The sequence below is a fragment of the Crotalus tigris genome, unplaced genomic scaffold (assembly GCF_016545835.1).
Source record: "Crotalus tigris isolate CLP2741 ecotype Arizona unplaced genomic scaffold, ASM1654583v1 scf7180000019121.289717, whole genome shotgun sequence".
NCBI classification, from domain to species: Eukaryota; Metazoa; Chordata; class Lepidosauria; order Squamata; family Viperidae; genus Crotalus; species Crotalus tigris.
In genome coordinates, this window is record NW_024097387.1 from 155,755 (window position 1) to 175,768 (window position 20,014).

At 38.3% G+C, this 20,014-nt stretch overlaps 1 protein-coding gene across 4 annotated transcripts in view; it reads left to right on the top strand.

Annotated features, from left to right (window-relative positions):
- FANCL (FA complementation group L) overlaps positions 1-20,014 on the top strand; it is a 54,352-nt gene that overhangs the window by 19,084 nt on the left and 15,254 nt on the right. For all 4 annotated transcript variants that reach the window (XM_039359783.1, XM_039359782.1, XM_039359786.1 and 1 more), the window contains one exon: positions 10,979-11,047. In XM_039359783.1, coding sequence (XP_039215717.1) covers positions 10,979-11,047 — 69 coding nt within the window. The remainder of the gene's footprint in view (positions 1-10,978; positions 11,048-20,014) is intronic.

Genomic DNA, 20,014 nt, shown 5'->3' on the forward strand with positions numbered 1-20,014 from the left:
CTTGCAGATAATAGATAGCAGGAGCCACATGGGCTTCTGAAATGGGAGTAAAGAGATAAAGCTGATACAGAGATTGAGATGGGTAGAAGTCACATTGCTTAGGCTATTAGAAGTGTGACCTGTCCAGTCTCCAATTGCCCATTCGTGTTTTAGGGAAGTTTAACGAGATCAAGCGATAACAGCTCAACAATTACTAGAAGAACTAGATTATTTAGATTCCTCTCAGTTAATATTTGATATCATTGTGAAATCCCACTGAGAGGTCAGCCATTGGTTTGGGTAAAGTGTCATCAGTAGACTGATGATTTTCAGTTGCACATGTCCACTTCAGGCTGACCTGGAGATGTTTCATGAGTCTTGAACTGATATATAGAGGCTATAACAGATTACATAGGGAGAAGCAAGAGCCATACAACTTTTCATGATGTGGTGCACAATATATAGGGACTGCTTTAAAATGTACTAAACAACCTGAGATCCATTGGGTCATTATTTTAGAGCAGTGGTTCTCAACCTTCCTAATGCCGCGACCCCCCAACCATGTGGTCGTAAGTCGAGGACTACCTGTATTTCCCTGCGGGCAGGGCAGGAGGAGGTACGCACATTCCACTTCCTCTCCTGTGGCTGGAGCGCATGCTGGGAAGGCCGAGGGTGCACACAGGCCATCGCCTAGCAACTGCCTCAGCCCAGGAGCGCCGCGCTTGCATGGTGCCGCCCCCTGCACCGGCCGAGGCGTAGCTGGCAAGCGGCAGCGACGGCACAGGACGACCACCAGCTGGGCCACCAGCTGGCCCAGCCCAAGGGAGGTAAGCCACCCGCCGGGCCCCACGCCCGCCAGCAAATCTCCCTGCGCCCGCCACTGCCCTGCTAGCCTTACATTGGCCACCGCACGTTCGGTGCAGCGGCAGGCAGGCCCAGGCGCTCCTGGGCGGCCATGGCACGTGGTAGTGAGGGCGCAGGGCGACCAATGGCTGGGCCACCAGCTGGCCCAGCCCAAGGGAGGTAAGGCACCCGCCGGGCCCCACGCAGCCAGCAACCCTGTGTCCGCTGGCCTCCCACCCCTGGCCCTCTTTTACTTACATTTAGTAGTTGCTCAGCAGGGAGGAGTGGAAACGTCCAGAAAGCTCGCCTTAGCTGCAGACAACTTGCAGCACCATTTGCAGACTGGGACTTTTGGCGGGCTCAGCAGGGCAGAGACAACCTGGACAATTCCTATTGGCTTTCAAAAGCCAATAGAATAAAAGGGAGTAGCACAGCTAAGGAAAAGGGGAAAAAAATGGCAGACTGCGTTGTTTGGCGACCCCCGTGAAATGGTCGTTCGACCCCAAATGGGGTTGCGACCCACAGGTTGACAACCGCTGTTTTAGAGTTACATCCTTATCTAAATAGAGAAACAGAATGATCATGAGTGGGCAAAAAAGCAATGAGAGCAGGAGTGACTTCCGACTTCCTTCTGACTTCCACATTGACTTTCCTTAAAGAAGCTGGTAGGGAGTATTGAAAAGGATAATTACCTGACGGTGTGGCAATGCAGCAATATTGAAGTGGGCACAACTCTGCTAAATTTCAATCGAATGGGGGCCTGGTTCCCAAATTTTGAATACACAAGTTAGCTTATTTGAGGTAAATTGATTCAAAAATTGTTGCCTGTGATGTATCATTTCACCCTACTGAAAGTTGCAAACAGACACAAGAGTATTAGTAGTATGTTTCTGCCAGTTTGGCATGGCTGTCTAGAGAAGCTCTTGTGAAGTAAATATCAATACAGGAGGCCCTTAACAACCATTTGTTCAGTGACTATTTGAAGTTGAAACAGTGCTGAAAAAATAATTTCACAGCTCATTTATGACCTTTGTAATGTCCTTCAGTCACATGATTGCCATTACAATAAGTATGGCTTGTCCTATGCCTGACTTGTGTTTTCTTTTTCCTCCTTTCCCTCCTCCTTGCACATCAGATTGATAGGAGAGGATGGGATTGCAAAAATGTAAGCTGTTTGCTCTTTTACATTTCAAAAGCAAGAGACTAGGAGCTCCTGGCACACTACACAGTTTATAGTATGCTCTAGGAGTTACTTGTTCTCCAATCTTTCTCCTCTGCTGGGGAATAAAGGAGGGAAAAAAAGCAAGCAGTTTCAATAGGGAATCCTTCTTTTGCCCAAATCTTTCAACATTGCTAGTGCAATTGCATTGGTCTTGATTTGTAGAAGAGCAGACAGCCTGGTCTCTTGAAATAATTTTCTCTCCAATCTTTTCTTTGTCTTATCCTTCCCCCCCTCCCCTCACAGTCCCAATTAGGCTCCTTAAGCAAGTGCTACCTGTAAAAAGGATATAGTCAGAAGGCAGCCCTTTTCTGTATGAGCCCTTGCACAGTGGAATATATTCTCTAAATATATGCTTAACTACTATCCTTCCGATGCTTTAGCCATTCTTTCTCAGTTGCACTTTGGGCTGGAATGAATCTTAGGGACAACTAGCTAGCTCGCTTTGTGGCTTTGATGTTAATTTGGGATGAAGTGGGGCATTAATTAGGGTTAACCTTTTCTTTTTCATCACCCAGAATCTGTTGGTAGAGGTGGTCTACAAATGCTCTAAAATAAACAAGTTAGATAAGCCTTATTAACTAAGCATGCTCACAAAGCAGAGGCTTGATTTTAGGTAACTGTTCATAAGTGCAAAACAGTGGGTAGAATTGTAGTCTAGATCAGTTGCAGAAAGCACTTGATGAGAGTTGGACACCCCCTCCCCAGCCCAACTAAGAAATAACCTAGGAACACCCCAACTAAACTGGGTCAACAGCAGCCTGAGGCTAAATGGCAAACACTTGACACACACAATGAGGAACCAGTTAGCAACAATCAGGACACAACAATAAAGTAATTAACACCTTTCAGGCAGGATTAGCAAGGAAATTTAACCAACAATAGTCACTGACCAACAAATCAGAAAAGGCAGATTCAAACTCACCAATCAAAATTGACAAAATTGGAAACCACAAAAAGGTATAAAACCTCTGTTTAAAAGATCATTCTGTCTAGCTAGCCGGGGACTCGAGCTGAATTGTCACTCAACGCTGATCCTCGAAATAAAACCTCTTTCTGGTAGCTGGCTTCACGATCTATTTCTTCTGCGCTGCACCGTCAAGGGGAATCCCGGCTGGAAGGACCGAACGGGGGAGTTCCTCCCAACAATCTGGCGACCCAGATGGGACTTCCAGCTCACCCAGCCACCGGACCGGGCCCGGAAGAGTCATCACCCAGCCGGCAGCGGACACTTTGATCCGTGGGGAAGCCTCCTCGGACCCTGCCCGGTCGGCATCAGGTAGTAAAGGGAGTTTTTGAGTCTTACGCTCAAACAGCTACCAGGAAAGAGGGTAAGTGCCACCAAATTTAAATCTATTAGGTTAAAGTGTCTGGGGGAACGAAAGGAAGAATGCATGAGTGTGTGTGAGGCATCCTCCTCTTAGAATCAGCTGGAGCTCGCTCCCTCCGTGTGCCCTCTAGCCGTACCCCGACCTGCTGCTAGCTCCAGTGGAGCTGTGACCGGCGGAATTCGGGAAAGCAAGGGGGGGCACCGGAGCGTGAGACCTTCTGGTGAGAGAGGAGGACCGAGCGGGCAGAGAAAGAGAGAGAAAACTCTATTCTGGGCAAGTTAGGACCCCTTCCATTAGTAAAAAACTTAAGCAGTAGCCCCAAAAAAGGGAGCGACCGCCTACCTCTGAGAGCAGGTGGAGGTGCCCACGGACACTTTAGGTCCAAGTGTCCGTAAACGGTGGGGTAAAGCCAGCCGGTCGAAGAGTAGCCCGTACCTTCTGAGGGAAACTGGAAGGTCTCTGCAGACCCCTTTTTGGTCTGAAAACGTGGAGGATCCCTCGGAGGAGCCCACGAACTCTGAGAGGGATCCAGAGAAGCTCCGTGAGTCCCCTTTTTTCCGGACTCACAAAATCGTGGTGGTAGGAAGAAGTCTCACAAGGAGGCTTCCGACGTGTAGTGCCCTTTAGCGGTCAGGAAATCCCGTTATAGAAACATGGGAGGTTCCAATTCAAGGGCAGACGTAGGTTTCCCGGTTGAAAGCTTGCTCGGGGCCTGGGACAGGAATCAGCTTCCTGTCCAGGCCGGGATGAAGAAGAAACGATTAAAGGAATTATGTAAGAAATGGGCTTTGCTTAAAGATGAAAATGGAAGACAAATTTGGCCCGATGGTGGTACTGTAGAAATCAAAACACAAAAGCACTTAGGTCAAGGATAGAACCAACCCAACTACCCTACTGGTATTGCTGGGCTGAACTATCCAGACAGAGAAACCCGGTTCAAGTCGCCTTGAACCCCCAGTCTCCCTTAGATCACCCTGAACCAACCTTCATGGCCCCCTTGTTGAACAGGCCCATACCCGGGCGACCGAGACAGGACACATTTTAACCCACACCCCTTTCTCCCCGTCCGATTTGGTTGTTTGGAAAAAGGATACTGCCACCTTTCGTGCGGATCCCCAAACCGTTATAGAGACCATAAAGTCTATTGTAGACACTCACAATTGGATTTTGCTGCTTCTGGTCTTTCCTAGCCACAGAAAGGATCTGTTTAATTGGCAGAACCTGGAAAGCATGGGGGTTGGCCAGAGCACAGAACCTTTTGTTAGGGAAAAGAGAGAGAATGTGTGAAAATGAAATGGAATGAGTGAATGAAAGAATTGGATTTGGGCAACTAGCTGGTAAGGCCCTGTAAGCAATGCAAAGTTAGGAAAGAAGTCTCACAAGGAGACTTCGACTGTGTAGTGTATGAAAGAAAGACTTTGCTTAGGGCCTTGCTGGGAAACCAATTTGGCTAAATAAAGGTACTTAAAAGGGAAAATAAGAAATAGTGATTCTCTCTGTCTCTCTCTCTCTTCTCTATGCAACCACGTGGTATGTTTAAAATATGTGCCTTCCCTAACTTGAGTTATCTGAAATTTATGGTGGGAATGACTAGGATGTATAAAACTAAGACTTCTGTTCTCTTGTCTTTGTGTATATATGTTTGTCAAGTGTGTGAGAGGTAAATGTGACTGTTAACTGTTTCAAATCCAAAGGAAAAAGAATTTTAAATTCTGCTAGAAATCATGCTTAAAAATAAGCCACAAAAAGGAAATACCTCACTCTGTTTGTCTGGCCAACAAACAGAGTGAAGAAAAAGAATTGTGTTTGTTTGTTTGTTTTCCTCTTTCTCTCTGTGTACGCTCAAGAACAGCCTTAAGTTACTAGGAGGGATTGTTTTAAGTTTATCAGTTGGAAAAGTTTCACTTGCATTTACTGTATGTGTTTTATCTATCTATCCTTTTCCTGAAAAATGTGTGTCTATCTACAAGAGCATTTTGAAGTTCAAGTCTGATTGTGTGGGGAAATAATTTTCTTAAGTTACTTTTCTTATCCTATCACTTACTGGTGAAACTACTATGAAGCTTTCCGAAACATAAGCATTTCTCAATCTCTAAAATGATGTGGTCTATTTTAGAATAAATGTTCTCCTACCTCTGGAAAGTTGCACACCTTAAAATATTAGGCTTTTAAAATTATTTGGAGTTTTCAGCATTCTCAAGCTGCCTAGCATTTTTTTTTCTCCTCTTCCTTTCAAGTTGCAAGTTCTTGTCCATAATATGTTGCAAATGGTCAAGTTCAAAGGTGAAACATTTCATTTTGTTGTTCCCCATTTGTCTATGTTTAATAACTGCAGTATTAATGACCTTTTCAAACTGCCTGCAAGCTACCCCCCTTCCAATTCTTTTCCTGTCCTTTGTTCTCCATAGCTTTTGTCTGCCTCTCCTGGTAGAGTCCATCCAGAAAGGGGGGGGGGAGACCTTGTTCTTGTATCTTTCAGCCCTGCAATCCTCTCCCAAACCTTTGGAAGCAGAACACACAGACCCAGATGCTGCCTCCATCCATTTGAGCCATGGAATTGAGTTTTGAATCCAGCCATCCACTAAAAAGCCACCATACAATCTGAGTGGAAAATCTTCCCAAGTCCTACCATTCCCCAGATGCCTGCAGAAGGAAGGTGGTGCCATGTGAAGCCTCAGAAGAGAAAATTAGACTATGGGGGGAGGGTGGAAACTCATTGTAAACTTTTCTTTCTTGCCCCATTTGTATTGTAACAAGCCAGTTGAATGTATTAATGGAGAGATGGCATTTAGGAATAGGTGGCAGAACAAGTACTGAACACCTTGGACTTCTATCTGGTGGGAGGGAAAATTTATACAGAATGTTTGTATTGACTGTTTTGTAGAAATAGCTGCATATGCACACACACACACCATTCACACCATTCAGAGTCTATCCCCTCCACCTACCTTTAGTAAAGTTCCCCAGGCTGATTTTTGCTCTATTGCACCAAAGCTTTGTGGGGCCAACTTCCAACAGATTCCAGGGGGGAGGGAACTAGGCCCCCTCAGGTGATTTGCAATTCATATGCCCTGACTAAGGAAGCAATAGGAAAAATCCCAAACTTATGCCCTGAATATTTTGCACTGTTGAGCTCAGATTGGGATTCCTAGAACTCATTATGTGCAATTTAAAAAAAATTTAATAGCCTGGCAGTTGGGCATTACAAACCTGGATGCACTGAATTAAGAGCTAAGGCAGGAAACAACCCTTGAAACTGGGCAGCCAGTGGTCATGTACTAAGGAGAACCATGGCTGTGAAGAATTTTGGGGGGTATGCAAACCTGACTGGAAGCTAAAGGTGACATCCAACATTTAAGAGAACTAGCACAAAACATTGGGCACAACCAGTCATCCTGGGACCTTTCCTGGCTCTTTTCATGGTTACCAGACTTCCATTGGTTGAAAATTCTTATTGGTAGTATAATCACAGTCATAATAGGTGGAGCCCTCCTTTGTTCCCTTTGCCAATTAATTCCTTTAGGGTTAAAATGCCTAAAGATCTGCACAACTCCCATCAGAAGCAAGGGACAAAGCAAGAAAACATCTCTCATGATGTGCCAAATTGATCACCACTACCGTATATATGAACCAGTTGGGCTAATCACTGATACTCCAGTGATAGCCCAAAATGGGAGAATTGATGAGAGTTGGACACCCCCTCCCCAGCCCAACTAAGAAATAACCTAGGAACACCCCAACTAAACTGGGTCAACAGCAGCCTGAGGCTAAATGGCAAACACTTGACACACACAATGAGGAACCAGTTAGCAACAATCAGGACACAACAATAAAGTAATTAACACCTTTCAGGCAGGATTAGCAAGGAAATTTAACCAACAATAGTCACTGACCAACAAATCAGAAAAGGCAGATTCAAACTCACCAATCAAAATTGACAAAATTGGAAACCACAAAAAGGTATAAAACCTCTGTTTAAAAGATCATTCTGTCTAGCTAGCCGGGGACTCGAACTGAATTGTCACTCAACGCTGATCCTCGAAATTAAACCTCTTTCTGGTAGCTGGCTTCACGATCTATTTCTTCTGCGCTGCACCGTCAAGGGGAATCCCGGCTGGAAGGACCGAACGGGGGAGTTCCTCCCAACACACTTTATAGTGGATTCAGATGAAGTATTCTTAATTTGTCATATACATTTTTTTTCTGATCGATGATATGAAGAGCAAACACTTGAATAAAATCTTTAATGAAATCTTTAAATTAATTCGATGTGTTTATGTACATTTAATTAAATATTATGGAATAAAATTTTAAAATGCTCTCTGTGTCTTTTGAGGCAGTACTTACAAAACAGTACTTAAACCAAGAACATTCAAATTCAGTTTCTTTTAATGCTCTGTTTTATGTTATCCAAGATGAAAATATTGGCTGGAAAGTTATTTTAGTTGCAACTTGCAAAGAACAGATTATGCAAGTATCTAGTTGAAACTCATGATCATCAATCAACTCTGTTTCACAAGATTATAGTGATGAAAGGATCAATTGTGTTTGTCCTTTTTAAAAATGTGTCTGGCATTTAAACTTGCCACTGGAGAAAATTAATATATGAAACGTGTGCTTGATGACATGAGAATTTGATTTGTAGTAATTTATGTAATAAATGTTCTGAGCAGTTCATTCGTATGTTACATTTATTTAAAGAAACAAAAGCAATATGTTTTTGTGGACAATTCTGCCAAAGTGAAATATATTCAAGGGCTATTGATTTCAAAAGAAACTTAAGCACATGTTAAACTGAATTCTCATTGAAATCAATAAAGTTAAAATACCCTCTTGTCTTAAAGTATTCTAAAATTATAAGATGTCAGTTCAGGGAATCCCTTACATGTTTTATGTTTTTTCAATGGAACAAATAACTTTATGTGGATTTAGAAAGGAAATTGATATAATTCTGCCGTTTGCTTCTTTCTGTTCCCTTAATTTATGCTGATTTCCCCCAGCTTCCAAACATAGTTTACAAGCACAAACCTAATGGAGATTTATAAAATGATGTATAATGTGAAGAGGGTACATGGAATTTTATTTCCCTCTTCCCATAATGATGGAATTTGATAAATATCGCACTGATCACCTGTATGGGAAGAAAAGTGAAAGAAACTACTTTTGAATGTAACAAATAATTTACAGTGTGCTGCTCTAAGGTTAGATGAGGGACAATATCTTAAATTGTTTTAATCGGTATTAAATATGTTAATATTGGTCTGTCAATCTGTCATAACTGCAGAAGTAGCATCTGAAAATCAGCAGAAGGGAGTTGTGTTCATGCCATACTTCTCAGAAGTAGGAGTTCACTGATTAGAATTGTTTTACTTTCTAGTATTAGTTACTACAGTTTTCACTGAGAAGCAGATCCTGTGTAAGGAATACACTATTTCAGAAGAAAGCAAAAATTACTTCAGCAGGATTTATGGCCAATGCAATTTTAATATTTATAAAGATGTATTTTGTCTTAAGGAGGAAGCTTTGATATTTTGCAATTTGGGAAACTAAGTATCAGAATATTTAGAATAAACATTTTCAGACATGCATGATACTAGTAAAATGAGACAAAATAATATTTCAAATTAAGCAAGCAATACTTTAATTGATATTTTGTTTGAAATGTGGACTGATTATTAAAAATATTGTATATTTTAGTTCCTTTAAAGAAATAGATACTATAGAAATCTACATCAATGAAATAATATTAAATGAAATGATTATTTTTTAAAACTTTGGATATTTGAATGATATACATGTTGGTTACATATTTGGTTACATATTTGATAATGGTTAATATAATTATAATTCTTAAAAATAGAACTTACAAAGACATATGGAACTACTAATTTTGTTACATTTTTTATCATCAACAAAGGTTATTTTATGGAAAATTTTGCAAGTACAATAAGAAATTTAAGTAAATTATTCTAAAAATATATAGGTATACTCAGATGGGCCATAATTCTCTCTCTCTCTCTCTCTCTCTCTCTCTCTCTTATTATATTGAATAAATAATACTATATTCAGAAGAAATAAACGATATATGTATTATTTAGAAACCAATAACTTAAGATCTGTATTTTAGAACTATAATTATTGGACTTTTAATAAACAGTAAATTCCATTGAAAGTTCCTGTTATTCTTTGATTTGAATAATCATTTATATTGCTGAATTATCTACCACAAAATTCATATTTTCTACTGGTTTTCACACTAATTTATTGCCATACTTTTTTTAGGTGAGCTTTGCTTCTAATATATGAAAGGCTGAAAATGTGCAGATTCTTTATTTAAATACAGTATTATTTTCTAAAAGATTTAGAGTAACTTAATTTATTTTTCCAAATCCAAAAAGTGGTTTGCAGTGGAAAAAATAGTGTATGGCTTCTCATCTGTGATTCAGATGAATTCCCTTAATCACTCCTTTTCTATTGTGTTGCTTGTTCAAAAATTATTAGTGTAACTGACTAAAAATATCATAACAAGAAAGCATAAGAGCTTTTGCAAGCCATAAAACTTTTGTTTTAAAAATGGAAAGTACAGCAGGGAATATAAAACATACTAGACATAATAAAAGTGCAAATTTGAATGCCAAGTAGCCATAGAAATGAAAATAAATTTGAGTGTGACCTAGATGAGGAGCAGGTGTGAAGAATCAGTAGGAGATTACCAGAGGCAGATATAAAGTTACAGAGAAACTGAAGTTCATTACCATAGAAGTCAATTGGATGTGGTCTATTACTGAATTAAGTTAGCAGGAAGACTGAAAAAAAATTAAAATAGTACATTCAAACTAGTAGATTTATTTGGGAAGATTTAAATTGTGTTTATATTGGACTTGGTGAGTTTTAATAATGAGCTTTTATTAAGGTGAATTAGGGGAAGTATTGATATTTTAATCAATGCATCTATTTTAGTATTGGCCATACTTGTTTTATTGCTGCTTTTGTACTCATTTTAATGTACAGAGCTCATATCAGTTGGAATAGAAGTTTTAAGAGAGAGAAAGTGTCTATGTGTGTGTGTGTATACACACATGCATGCACACACACACACACATATATACACACACATACAAGCACGTACAAAATGAAATCAGTTGTAGGATGTCAATAAAAACTAGACAACTCAGTTTTTTTATTTACATACATTGGAAACAGTTTTCATTCTTACTGATAAAAGCAAGTGTAAAATAGCATGTAAAATATGTTTTTTAAATTAGAATTGGATAAATTCTGAATAATACCATAGAAATCCAACTGTAAGAAAATTATTTACAGTTGAATCTAAAATTTGAATGACCAGCGGTTTCCTGATAAGAAAATAGTTTTCAAAAATATGTTCTTGCATTTAGGAAAATATTTAGAAAAATTCTTATGATTCTTTATACAGTATTTTAGAAGTTGCTGGGAATCAGGTGGTATATAAATTGAATTCATTATTAGAATGACTTTTCTGTTTATGAAAAAGAGGTAATGTGTTTATTTCAATCTATTTTTGATTTTGTTGCAAAAATTACTCAAGGAATAAACATGGATTTTCTCTTTTTTTTTTCTGTGTCAGTATCCCAGAGAGCAACCAGTTTGTCTTATTGAATTACCAGTTCAGTTTTCTTTTTCCTGGACTCCACAGGTAAGCTACCATTCATTTGTTCCCTTGTGAAGTATATATGTATTTGAGAAGCTGTTAGGCTCATATCTAATATACAGTTTAAGCAATTTCTACTGTATGAATTAATAATTCAGTTAAATTAATCTTGAATATAATATAAATGGTATAGTATCCAGTGAACCATAAAATGAGTTCCTGGCTTAAGAGTATGTTCGTATGTCAATTATTCACCATTTTGATAACAAAAAAAGATTTTTCTTCCAGTGAATCTTATGTATCAAACGTGTTCATTAGGAATTATTCACAAGCCAAGTGGTCAATGAACATTTGTTTCATTAGTGTAATATTACTTCTAAATCCTATTCTGTGGTGGCAAAATTATCTCCAATCTCATTAGGTAACAATATTTCCAAAAAAAACCCTGGGCGTAATCTGAGACACAGCGAGCCAGTTTGGGCTAGTCATTCTCCCTGACCAATCTAATTCACAGGGTGGTTGGTGCAGGGAGGGAGGAACAGAAGGTATACTGTTTTGAGTTGTGTAAAAATAAAGGAGAATGTACATAGAACCTGAAAGCTGTAATAAAAACTGATAGTGCAAGATGTTGTATTTCTGGGGCAAAACACATTAAAGTGTATGTGGGCTATTGACAACCTACCAGTTAGATGTTCAACATTCAGGAAGCACTTTAGCAATATATAATTTCTGCTTCTAAGGCTATGGTAATTCAGATTCTGCAATTTCTTGTTCAAGTTAATTGCAGAGGTTACTGGAAATCCTCATTGTTTCTTAATAGGTCTGATGACTTGAATGCAGGCGTATCAGTTTCTAAATCCTCAGCATGCCTTGCGGTGGCTTTAGAAATATTCTGTGAATATATAAAGAAGACTTGGAACCTTTAATAAGATACACCTGAGACAGGCAGAAATAGTTACAAGATATAGATAATCAGAAATTACTTTTGACATAGTGAATACTATATCTTATCCTGGTATAAAAAGTTGCTAAAGATAGATTCTTGCAAACCATACTTTATTTTCACACAATTAAAAGTCTCTGCTGCTGATGGGATGCCCCCCTCTGGCAAGAATGCAAAATGCTTAATTTTTTTCCATTGTTTTCATATACTGTATAATGAACATTTTTGGTATTTTTCTTCTTATGTCACCTGGTATAAAGAGAGCAGCACAAAAATAAAAAATTCACACACACTTTTTAAATAAAGGCTGAAACGTGGCTGTGTGCTATATGAAATTTTAAGCTACTGAATGTTAAAATTGCACTATAATTCACGATCAGTGTTTCACCCAAATTTCCAAAACTATGTGTTGGGTTCTATGTCTAATCAATGGACAATTGGCAGTTTACTTTCCTTTTTCTTGGAATATAATTTGCTCATATTATTTGCTTTCTAATTCACAATCTCTTATAGTATTAAACCTATGCCACTGCCCAACATAGTTTAAAATTTCTAACTTATGGTTTTCTTTTAGTTGTAGTTTCAGAGCAAGATAATCTTTTTTTCTGATGTTACAAGTCTTCTACTTCAGTAGCATATGTTTCCTAAGCAAAAGATAGTACATTAAGCTGTAAGACTTTCTACTATATTAACATAAATTTAAAAAAACATATACAGGTAAATTTTGTGAATATATGTCAGGTCCTAATTAAGTGTTGTAAATATGGGATACTATAAGTATAATATTAATACAGTAAATATATTTTTGTGAAAAGAATCATAGTATAAAACTTTCAAAGCATAATCTGTAATTTACTGAGGGATGATGTTTTTGTGTAGACATGCGTGCCTATGTAAAACACAAGCATATCTTCTCAAATATTTAACATCAAGCCTACATTCATAATGAAATAGTGAAGATTTAATGTTAGAACATTAACATTAATATTACGTTAGAACATTTTTTTAAAGAAACCATTGTCCTAATTCTGTGTAAAAGCATTCACTACGTATAGTTTGTTACATGTTCACCAAATAAGAAATTGGTGTGTATCAATGTACTGCATGTACTTCCTAGCTGGTGGGATTTTGGCAACAATATGTTGACTTGCAAGGTAGTCTGTAGTTTAGAGATCTTAGCTTGTTAAGAATAGTATGAACATGCATGATTTCTTGGGAAATGCTGCAAGACCCCTCTGTGCGCAGGGGCCTGCCTTGCCTTGCCTCACCTCACTCTGCGGGATGAGCCTCCCGCCCACTGCCCCGCCTGGCCCCCACAGGCGCCCAAGGCAAGTGACTTCAAGATGACCACGCCCACCCCAGCCATGCCCACCCAGGCAGCCACAATCATCCTGGCACCCCGAGGGCAACCATATATCACTCAGATGTCCAAAAAATTGAGAAAATTATTGTCCAGTCCAGTTCAGCCCCACTGGAGCTGAGCAACCAATTTCACATACTTCCCTTGGAAGAAAACATCTAGGCATCTAAAGAAGAGCCTTCATCAAGTATTCCAGTAATAAGAAGGAAGGTAGCCAAGATTTCCCCCAAGAAAAAATGGCATGTGTTGATGATAGGTGACTTATTATTTTTTTAAAGGAACAGAATCAGCAGTTTATAGACCAGACAATCTATTAAGGGCGGTATGTTGTCTTCCAAGTACAAAGATGAAAAATGTGGCAGAAATGCTTACCAAAATAATCAAGCTCACCAATTATTATCCCTTTCTACTCTTTCATGTTAGGACAAATTAAACAACAAAGAGCCTGAAAACAATATCAAGGGACTTATGAATAGTTAGACAGGAAAGCCAAACAGGAGAACAGACGATGTTCTCATCTGTACTTACTATGAAAGGTCAACTCTAGAAGTAAACTGCTGGCCCAAGGGATGGTGCCATACAGAGAACTTTGGATTCCTAGACCATGGTTTACATTACTTAGAGCAGTGGTGGCAAACCTATGGCACGGGTGCTAGACGCGGCACTTGGAGCCCTCTCTATGGGCACATGTGCCGTTGCCCCAGCCTTGCCTCTCCCCATGACCCCTCCTCTCCAGCAGCCCCCCTGAAGGAGAGTCGCCCTTGAGGTGGCCCACACGGAGCAGCGCACCCAAGGACATGGCAGCCAGGCAGCGTAGACAAGACACTGCCCTCACACCCCATCATGTAGTTGATGCTGCAGGGTGTGGCCACCATAGCGCTGCTGGGCTGCCTGGGCGATCTGCGACGGGCCTTGAGGCGGTGAGTGGTCCTGTGGGCAGGCGGAGCAGGGGATGGGCAGGGGGGGTGGAGTGGAGGCACTCGGTCTCTAAAAGGTTCGCCATCACTGACCTAGAGGGAAGGGCTTCTGGCAGGGAATGGACTACACCTCACAAGAACTGGGAAGAATGTGTTTGGAAAATATTTGGTTCAGCTTATCCAAAGGGCTGGGTGCATTATCCAAGAGCATATTGTCCAGATTATTTGCAGTAGCTGTTTCACTTAAATTTTGTAGATGAGTTTAGTATTTCATAGTAAGTGAAATTTCCATTCATATGTAAATAATTCCACATTGTTGGTTAAAAAACCGGAATGATTGTCAGTGAATGTTAGATAGATTGTAGGATACAATGAGAAAGAATCTAAAAACTAATGTATCAAATATCAAGATCGTCATATTTGACAAAGAAAATTAGACTGAACAATTGCAAGTTATATGTAAACAGCAAAAAACACAGCAAGTAGATTTGTCCATCTTACCAGAAATTGGCAAAAGATAAGAAAATTGAGACTTTGTTAGACAAATGCTAGTAAAAGGATAGTAGATAAAATGTGATCCATTACAAGGAATGAATGAGTATCAAATAAGTGAAAACGAGTGTAGTGAGTCATGCTTATTTTTGGTTTGCTATTTCTTACTCCTTTTTTGCACTTTGCATGGCATCACTTATGCCCAAAGGGATGTATGTATATTCAGGTTGACTTTTTCCCCAAAATTAAGAGATTCATATGTTCAGTGAGCTATTTGTTGGCAGATTTTGGCAGTATTTTGTGTATTCAGCATATATCTTCTAATATTTGATGGGTATTTAATTCTAACAATTGTAGGTCATCCTAATGAAAATGTTGACAAGATCCTTAACTCAAGGAGGACAAATCTCAAAATTTGAATACTAGCACAGAACTTGTTTTAAAAGAATCTAAATAGATTTCACATACAGTAATTGATTTTCTCCTAACATCTGTTTCCCATTTTGTGCTCCTCTCGTACTTTTGGACTCAAAGCTTGATGGTGGTTCTCCCCCCTCTTGCTTTTTATATAATAATAGACATGGCTTTATGGCATCTGTATTAAAAATGGGTAATTTTCCTTATGGTCCCTGTCTTCCTGCTGGGTTGATAATGTTTTGATGTATTTTTCTTGTGCTCTGATGAGAGGTCTGCTGCTGCTGCTCTGACATATTCATTTGGATGAATAATTATAATGTGCACAATGTCAAGCTGAAGATGGTAGGGTTTTGTGCATCATGACAAGCCTAGTAGCCAGTGCAGGTGTCTCACAGCAGGATCAGCAGCAGCCAGTGGATTCTGGTGGCAGAGGAGACATTTTAAAATAGTCAGAAATCGGTACAAGGGCAAGGCTGCTGCCATTGTTCCAGTTGCCATACATACAAAGCTTTCCAGTGACAAGTCCCAGTACAACTACTTACTTCAGTTACAGACTTTCTTTTGTCTAATTAGCAAAATTCATTTGCTGTGTGTTTCGTTTTTTAAAATGTCCAATTATTGCAGGTATTTATACATGGGTTAAAGCACTGCCTTTTCCTTTGAATTATTAGTCAAATTATTTCTACTAAAATACATAAAACTGGATTTTCTAAAGAAGCATGGAGGATTTCTATCTTTGATGACTAAGTCTTCAGTGAAATTATTAAATATTAAATCAATAATATATACAACATATCTGACAGCTGGATATGTTTAATTGAAATTATTAAATATTAAATCAATAATATATATAACATATCTGACAGCTGGATATGTTTAATTGAAATCTGGTATTAATTTTTTTGGTCAATCTGTGAAACAGGAAGGATACTGGAGAAAGGGTTCCAGCTCAAGTAAATGACAAAAAGAAATAGTTTTCCAAGCAAATGTGAACAAAGAATAAATTAATAGCGATCTTGAGGGTTATCTAATCCATATTCTTCCTTTGTCAGGACGTGTGTAGTACAGTATATTTTTCTTTTGTTTTTGTTTTACTTAGTGTTCTAACCAATGTAGTGGATAATCCCTATCTAGTAAGTGTTTTGCACCATTATTTATTTTAAAAGAATATTAATTTCCACATACTGTAAGCTTCTGTGCACCTTTAGCTTAAGTTATGTGGCTTAGTAACCAAAAGAAGTATGCAAATCATGGAAGCATTCACAGATTAATGGACTGTGAAGCTGTTTAAGATGTTCTAATGAATATGTTGGTAATAGCAGCTATATCTCCTAACATTGATTTTTAAAGTAAGCTTAGATGGAAAAGCTGTTTTTTTTTTTAAAGGTAAACTTTTCAATATTAAACTTTTGGAATAGTCATTCATCTAGTAATATGCCATTCAGCTTGGAAGCAAGATGTAGTAGAGTGGCTTCTACATAGTTGAAGACTTTCCTCAAATAAATTTTAAATAGAAGAGAAGGTGTTTTTTTTTAAAAAAACAAACAAACCAAAATTATCATAAAGGAAATTGTTCATTTATAAAATGCTGATGGAAACTGAGCCAATAAACCTTTGACCATGCTGGGAACTGCAATTGCAGCATCTCTGAAGGGCACCAAATTGAAAAAATAGTAGTGGTGGACAAGAGCTGAACAAATAGAAATCATGCAGGAGTGTGAATTTGTTAGTTCAATCTAAACCAGTCTTGTCTTGTCTCAGAGAGGAATTGCTATAAATCCTAATTATTTTGATGGCCCTTTGGGTGCATTTTATATAACTTTTGAAATGTGAGCATGCATTAAAGAAATTTTAAAAATCCAAGTAAAGGGACCATCTCCTGCCTTTTTTTTTCTACCTACCTCATCTAGTCCAGGAGGAGGGGCATGGTCCAGCTCCCATCTGCTAAGGGGTGTCAGCTGACAATGTCCAGGCTCTTTGTGCAGTGGTATCTGCACTGTATCATTCTTCTGGAGATTAGATTGGGATGTCAGGTTTCCAGAAGGCCTTAAAGACTTGACTTCGTGCTCAAGCCTGGGGCCCTAAATATGTGCCCAAGATGATAGTGGTTCAAGTAAGCAGCGATATACATGATGTTAAAATTTCATCTATTCATACATCCATGCTGGCAAATTATATATGAATTCTTTCCAGAATCAAAACTGCTAAAATTTGATGACATGATTTTCTAGTTTTTTAATATAAAGAAAGAGTAAGCAGAATTGGTATATTAAACCTACAATAAGGAAAATCAGTGCTGTGCAACATGTCCCCTGAGCCACATATATGCCATCCTCAGCATACTGGAGTGATGGTGATGTTATTCATTTAGTTGTGCCCGATTCTTGGTGATTCTGTGGGCCGGGTCTCTCCACATCTTCTGATCTTGTACAACTTTGAGTTTTTCTATGCTGTGGCTGGTGTCAGCTTTCATGGTGTCCAGCCACCATGTTTTTTGATGGCCTGGTTTCCTTTTACCACTAATTCTTCCAAACATAATTGCTTTTTCCAGTGAATCCCTCTGGATGACAGGGCCACAGTAAGCGAGATGTAGTTTCATGATTTTGCCTTCTAATGACATGTTTGGTTTTATGCTCTCATATTGGAATAATGCCATTGAACTTTGATGGCAAAATAATCAAAAATTTCTCTAGTGTGTTTCCTCCCTCAACCCAAAAATAGAGGATACTAATGTTGGTGAGGGATCCTTACGAGGCAACCTGTCCTATGGTGGCTACTATATCTTTGCTAGTTTAATGCCAGTTATTTGTTTCTTTAGTACTGTAAATGAGGGTTTCTCTCTTGAGAGATAATGTTGAGGGAGAAGAGGACATGAAGTTTTGTTGTTGTTTTGTAAGTGACCACCAGGGCATCTGTTTCAGCTTTTCATATTTTTTCAGCTTTTTAGGGACCAAAGTCCCAGCACCATTCATAAAAACTAAATTTTTGAAAATCAGTTTCAAAAATGGCGACTTCAGACTATTTTTTAAAGCATTCAAGGTAGTTTGCCTTCCAGAAGTTCTTTCTCCTATTCTAATCATCTTTGAATTTATAGAAAAAAAATCTTCCCGCCAAATTGCCCCCTTCCGTTGTTGTAATGTTCCACTTGTGACCAAACTGTTTTTTGCAGCATTCTTTAAAGATGCCCATTTATTTGTTCCATAAAATAAGAATAGATGTTGAAAAAACAGTTAGGTTGCTTCAGATTTCTGCCCTTGGACTACTTTTTGGTTTTGCTTTTTTTCCCCTTCCATTCATTCAGAATAGATTCTTAGAGGCTGCCCGGACAAGTCCCCACAGTTTTCTACATGAGGTTTTCCAGAGGTGTTTGCCTTTGCTTCCTTCCTAGGGCTAAGACTGACCCAAAATCATCCAGTATGCTTTTGCCCAAGGTGGGACTAGAGCTCATCTTTCCAGTTTCTAGCCTGATGCCTTAACCAAACTTGCTTCTCAAATTTGCTTATCATTGAATTTAACATACAGGTGAACATTTTACTCCTGTTACCAGTATGCTCCCTAGAACTATGGGGGCAAAATAAAAAAAGGTGAATGTAGGATCCTGCATGCTTTGAAATGATTGGGAAGAAGAATTTTGGACTGCATGCAGATATAGTAAATGGAATGGAACGTCCTGAAGTAGAAAAAGAACAGAAAAGTTCTTTATCCTATTCTGGCAATCTACTCCATTTATATAAGAATTCATGAAATGTCTATACCTTTTCTAGAATTAATTTGCAAGTTTTGTGGATTTTCCTCTTGCTGTGCCTTATTTTAAAATATAATGTCTTCAGTAGAGCTTCACTTGCATCACTGTTTAGAGAAATGCACATAGTTATTTTCATGTTAATTTCAGTGGGAGGGACATATCAAAGGTTATTCACTGCCTTGAGATAAAGTTAAGGGGCAACTATAAATATGCTAAGTAAATAATGCTTTCTATCTTAAAAATCATAAGGCAGTAGATTGGCTTAACTATTCCATTATTGAATCTCTTGCCATGGAACACATGTAAATTGTTTAAAGGGAGTATGTACAGAAATGATCTAATTGAAGTGTAAAATTAGGAATAAATTCTTTATAATTTGCATGACAAAGTAATGTAAATGTTTTTAGCATAGAGATTCAGATATGCATATGGAAAGGCAACTACAACATCAATGAAACATGCAAATAAGATCAGATGAGCAGATCACTCTAAGATTTTGCTACCTTTCAAGGAACATCACTGAAAAATTGCAATTAGTATTAAAATTAATTGGATTTCAAAATTCTAATCCCTTGGTGTCTCTTTATTTTTACTAAAAATTCCTTTGAATTCCCTAAAGAAAAAGATAAAAATGGCTATTAAAAGGATTTGTGTGTATATGAGGTAGGAAAATGTAAAAAATCAAAATGGAAAGCAACTGTTGCAAGTACCAGAAAATTATGCTATTAATTTAAGTGTCATCAGAGCACAAAAGATCACATTCCAAGACAGTGTGAAAATTATTAAAATACTGGAAATAATAGTACTTAAGATGAAGATATTATGCTGTAAGATCTGGTTAAGTGACTGACACTATTATATCACTTCAGGTATTATAAAAGTAACAAAATGCTTTTAAAGATAATAAGCGTTACATTTTGAGATTGGCAGTATTCACACTTTTCTGCTTAAGTGCTTTCTCACTTTAATATAATTTAATAACAGCGGGGAGAATAAATCCAACATCATCTTCTCAAGCTCTGTCCTTCCTTTTAAAATTTTTTTAAAGTGTGTAAAATCTCAAAAACTCACCTGAGCAATTTTTAAACCATCCACAACTTATTTTTTTGACATTTTGAAGAAAATGGATGAAAATATC